Raw genomic sequence first — 5566 nt, 5'->3', positions numbered from 1 at the left:
TTATGAAATTGTAACCTTTTCTTGGTTACAGACCACGTAATCTTTGCACCCCTTTTTCAGCTGAAATCGCAAGTGACACAGTGCTTTTCTAGCGAAATTAAGCTCAAGAAGGGAAGTCATGGTACAATCTGAACTTGTGATATTTGTGAAGCAAACGAAAGCTGCAAATTAAGAAGAAACTTTTGTTTTTTTGGTTTCGTTTTCATCTTGAGTAGCTGCCTTCCTCCTGCTCGCCGAAGCAGTACATGTCCTGCAGCGACGTCGACCCGTCGGAGCGCGGCGCGCTGTAGCAGCCGGAGCTCTGCGTCGAGGTCATCGTCGACTCGTGCTCAATCTGCCACGCCTGCTGCTGCTGCTGCTGATGCTGGAGGAGAGGGTTCCCAGCCGTCAGCATGCCGGCCGCCGCCAGCGTCTGCGCCACCTGCGTCTTCGCCTGCGCCACCTGCACCTGCAGCGTCGCCAGCTGCGGCATCCGTGTGCTAAGTTAGCTCGCCGGCGAGTGATCGATCGATCGCGAGGGGTTTAAGAATTTGTAATTACCTGCTGCTGCAGCGCGAAGATGTGGGCGACGCAGCCGTAGACGGGGTCGCGCAGCCTGGCCTGCGCCTCGTAGGTGACGGTGGCGGCGACCTCGCTCCGGTCGCCCGGCGCCACCTGCTGCAGCAGCTTCGCCGCGTTGCTGGCGCCGAACACCTTGTGTATCGCCGCGAACTGCGCCGCCCCGTCCTCCGCGCAGAAGTAGGGCGCGAACACGCACTCCGCCGCGCACTTGCGCCGCAGGAACTTGCACGCCCCGCACGGCGACCCCGGCACGCCGCCCACTCCCGACGACGCCATTGGCAGCTAGTATAACCTAAGCTAATTCACGACGATATGTCCACGACGAAGAGGACTTGAGTTTTATAGGGGGGAAGACGGCCATGGCTGCGAGGGCGCGAGGGGACAGAGCCAGAGAAGAATGCGCATGATGTACAAGAGAGCGAGGGACATGCGAGTGTGTTGTTAATTCTAAGGACAACCAAATACTCCAATATAAGCTTATTTATTATTCATTTCTGAGAAAAAAAAAACGAATTGAAAGGAGCAGCAATCTCTTGCGTATCAACCTCCCTAATATTGCTCATTTGCACAATTTATGGCCCACACATGTATCTCATGAGAGGAATGGGTTCTACTCGAATTTATAAGTACCTGCTACCAATGTTCAACTCGGCACATGGTCTCACTAAATTTTCACCCAAAACATGTTAGTTTGTCTACACTATTTATTTTTTCAAACAATGGTACGTCTACACTCCTAATTTATTCCGATGAGCTACAACTTATAGTCCTTCTGTTCCTTATTCGAAAAAAAATATACTCTTTCTGTTCTAAAATATAAATATTTCTATATTGTTTAGTACTCCCTCCGTTGTATATTTTTAAGTTGTTTTGACTTTTTAAGTCAAACTTTTTAAAGTTACAGTTTGACTAGGTTATAGAAAAACTAGCTAAGAACCCGTGCGTTGCAAAAAAAATTGAGTTTTTAGCTTATGAAATCAATTAAACACATGTTTAATCTAAGTAGTACTTTTATAATTTTCCTTGTTCTACAAGTAGGTGATTTTGAAATTTAGTGAAAGCCAACACTGAAATTTAGGAGGACTCGTTGGAGGGTGGTGTAATAGTATATATTATGGGCCCCAAATATCAGTGGTAAGGGTGTTATTGTAGAATGGACACCATTACTACTACTAATATTTTATAGATATATCAACATTTTCAACATAAAAAAAACATACTATCAATTTATATTCAATGCTAAATTAATGAAACTAATTTGGTGTTGTAGATGTTATTAAATTTTTCTATCAACTTAGCCAAACATAAAGAAATTTGACTAGGAAAAAAATCAAAATGACTAAGCACATATTAAGGTTAAGAGAAAATATTATCTTTAGTTAAAATTTTGAATTGCTTAGATTTCTCTATGAACACTTGATTGGCTGGGGAAAAAATTTGATTTCCATGTATTGGAATCAATGCCTTGGAGAAATGCTCATACTAATGACATAAAAATTGAAACGGATGAAGTGTACGGTTATTTCAGCTTGAACAAAATTTTCCAAATATGTCTGAGAGGATAAAAACACCACCAGAAACAGTACAATCCAAACCTGGATATCAATGTCGGTAATTAGTCTGTAAAGGTTTAAAAACCGGTAGTGATACACTGATTAAGTGATTATGAACCGACCGTGATTAGTTTTTCTGGAATAATGAAACAAGGTTAACAGCTTAGAATTAAGAAGGTGGAGTAGTACGTGCGTATGATGAGTTCAACCAAAGTGGGTTCAGGTTCTTCAGGAGATGAGGCCCCGTGTGCTTGCAGGAATTAATTAGAGGGGGAATTAAAAGAACTAAACTTAATTAACAGCAGCCATGCACGGCGGCGCCTTTTGCCGCCGAATGCCTTTTGGTTTTCAGAGAGTAGTTTACCTCCGGGCAAACGTGGACTTTGCTCTGATCTTGTCCGGGTTCAGTTCGTTCGGTACAGCGTTGCTTCTTGTCCGTAGCACGAAATTTCAGGGCCATCTTACCCGCAAATCACATCGATTTTCGCACGGTCGATCGATCAAAACACACATCGCTTTCACCGATCAATTATATGCGCATGGACGCATGCATATATTATATGTGTCTCCGTTAAAATGACGATAAGTAGAGTACCTGAATATGGTAGGACAGTTTTGGTTACACTTTGATTGACATTGGGGGCCTTGAGAAGTTCAGAGTTTTATGAAGCTTTTAATTTGCAGTTTTGTTTGCACCTGACTCATCATGGCCAAGCTATGATCGTTCATGATTATGGACGACACTAGATTGTCCTTAATTCTATACAAATTTAGGGGTTGTTGCAAAGGTCACTTCAAGTGCGCCAGCTCTGTCGAGAAGAAAAGAAACACTCACTCTCATCTGCTACCGGCTTTTGCAAATAATCAAACAAAGCTAATTAAAGCCCAATAGCCCATGCAGCTACTAGCCGAAATGAATTAGAAATCGTTTGCACGTAACCTGGGCTATAGTTTATGCAATGATTCCAGCCTCTCCGTACGTGCAAACACCCACTTTTCTCCATGCAATTCTGATTGCCCGGTTTGTCTGTTCCCTGAATTTCTTCACTTGTTTTTGCCTTCAGAGAGTACGTGTAAGTTTGTGCCGGGTAGTATTTTTGCATTATGGAAAGCAATGGTGTTGCATGCGTACGTGTACATGTCCTCCACGACAAGAACACGGAAGACGGCTTGCAATTGAGCTTGCAGGAGACTAAACAATCGAGGAGTAGGTACGAACAGCTAAGGCTAAGGGTCCGTGTGCAAAGAGAGGAGTAAACAATTCAGAGGTTGCCGGCGTCAGATACAAGTTCAGAGTTTCAGAAAAATCTTCTTGTGTTTTTGGACTTTTTCTAGGAGAGGATTAGAGAGGTCAGACTGCCAAACAGCTTGTGGTTGGGATGTCGCAGATGTAGAACTAACAAGGTTGATGTTGATATGATACCCGGGGGGAAGAGAAAGTCTTGTGGGTTTCTCTTTGTTTTGGGCTTTAGGCTACATGACTAAATTCGATCAGTTTCAAGTCATTCTGGCCTAATTATTGGAGGCCCAATCCAGGGCTCAATTCTTTGAAGCTAAGATGGACAAGATGGCCGGCATTGTCAATTGCTCAAGGCAATGCCTTGAATTGGTCTCAATTGGTCACTGAATGTCCATGCAAGCAGATGACAAATGGAGCTTTGACGACCTCCATTTTTGTGTTTGGCCCTACTAGTAGTGCTGTCCGTTGAACTTCTCCTAGAGCTAGAGTTCAGGGAATTGTCTGGATCAGCTAAGATCGCTCATCTCACAACTTCACAGGACCTTCAGAGCTACAAATTACTCTGAACTCTGAACTCCGAAAACTCATTTGCAACTCTGAACTCTGAGTTCATAGCTACAAAGATGGAGTAGCATATTTGCAACCTGAATATAATTAGGAAACTAATCTTATTATATTTATCAATTCCATCTAGATCAACATTGACTGCGACCAAAGTTCCAAAAGCTCCAGCCAGGGTCACAGGTGCAAGCGTCTCGACAGAGACATCAAATTCAACTTTCCAGTCAACGGTTCATAAAAAATGTTGTAACTGCAAGCCATTTCGTCGGAGTCCAAATGCAAGGTGACAAACAATGTCAGTAAATTAATTCTTACAAAGGTAGAATGCTGATGCGAAGAAGAATCGTCACAGACTCACAATTAGTCTAATTTGCAAGCTGGACTTCAGACAAGTTCTGTCTGAATTCTGCATCACATCTGCCCATACACGCATAGTAATCTAAGATTAGTTTATCTAAAGAAAGCAACGGTTTGTATGATTGTTTCAGAATTTAGTTTCATCCTAGGCAGGGCCGAGTCATTAATTGATGCGTCCGAGGATGACAGCAACAACAGAAGCAGCTAGCAGCTTCATCAGCTGACTGTAACAAAATGAAACAATTTCGATGTGTCCACCTCAAGAAGAACCGAAAGAATACACATAAGCAATGAAATTTCTCTGCTAGAAAAAAAAATGGCGTCGAGTAGTTTTACTAGCACTCCTGCTCCATTGATGCAAATTGGAAATCTGTAGTGGAGTTATTCACAGAAACGTTTACAGTGATGTCTGACAGTAATCCGTGAACCGGTGATTGCTGCATCATATACGCGTATTAATTTGCTCACCATTTCATCATTCAGTTCTATATGTACTCCTACATTATAGGGGAATTGTTGTAGTATGTCTGACCATTTAACTCTTAAACGTGAAGTTACAGCAGGTCTACTTCTTTTCCTTTTGAACTCACAAGAAGTTAGTTTAGTTGTTATTCAGAAAACGCCAGTGTCATCATCCAAACCCATATGTCCTTGTAGTAAAATGCAAGGTTATTTATGCTACCTCCAGGAGCTTACTACACTACTAGAACCCCTTGCAAATTGTAAGTCTGTAACAAGGGCGTCACGGATATATACTGTTGCTCAGATTAATATATGACATATAGGAAAACCAACCTACCAGCAGTTCTGAAGTCTGAACGAGAAAGCCTGCACTATGAGTGATTTTATAGTATTTGAAAAGGTACTAGAAGGTATTATATTTTCTAGTGTAAAATTTGTAACTTTTCGGTATCTCCGACACTAGGAGGTACAGAAAATTACACTAATTTTTTTGGTACCTTTGATACCTCTTTAAGGACCACTCCAGTACTATTATATCCATTTTGCACAAGAGAGTTCTTCAGTGTGAAGCAGCTTCAGCCTCCAGTATATCCATTTTGCACTGCAAGGCGATCACACACACACGAGACAGCTAGGGCAAAGTCTTGGACAGCGATCGAGAGGCAGCTGCTACGCATCAAGGCCGGCCGGCCGAAACTACCCTGTCAAAACCGTGCAATATCCGTTATTTATTCAGAGAGACTGATGACAATAGCAATGCTCTTCGTTCACCGGCTAATCTAATTAATCCCCAAACCCTTCGAAGAATCGTCCTAGCTAGATTGGTAGCCAC

The 5566-nt window shown here is 42.6% G+C and overlaps 1 protein-coding gene across 1 annotated transcript; it reads right to left on the bottom strand.

Moving 5' to 3' along the window:
• Positions 1–943, bottom strand: LOC127767267 (LOB domain-containing protein 16-like). Its single transcript, XM_052292544.1, has 2 exons — positions 541–943; positions 1–463 (listed from the first exon to the last, which is right to left on the bottom strand). Exons 1-2 carry the CDS (start codon positions 835–837, stop codon positions 203–205), a joined length of 558 nt encoding a protein of 185 aa, XP_052148504.1. The 5' UTR covers positions 838–943; the 3' UTR covers positions 1–202.
• Between the last annotated feature and the right edge of the window lie 4623 nt (positions 944–5566).

This window comes from Oryza glaberrima, chromosome 3 (assembly GCF_000147395.1).
Source record: "Oryza glaberrima chromosome 3, OglaRS2, whole genome shotgun sequence".
NCBI lineage: Eukaryota > Viridiplantae > Streptophyta > Magnoliopsida > Poales > Poaceae > Oryza > Oryza glaberrima.
This window is presented reverse-complemented; position numbering and strand designations above follow the sequence as displayed.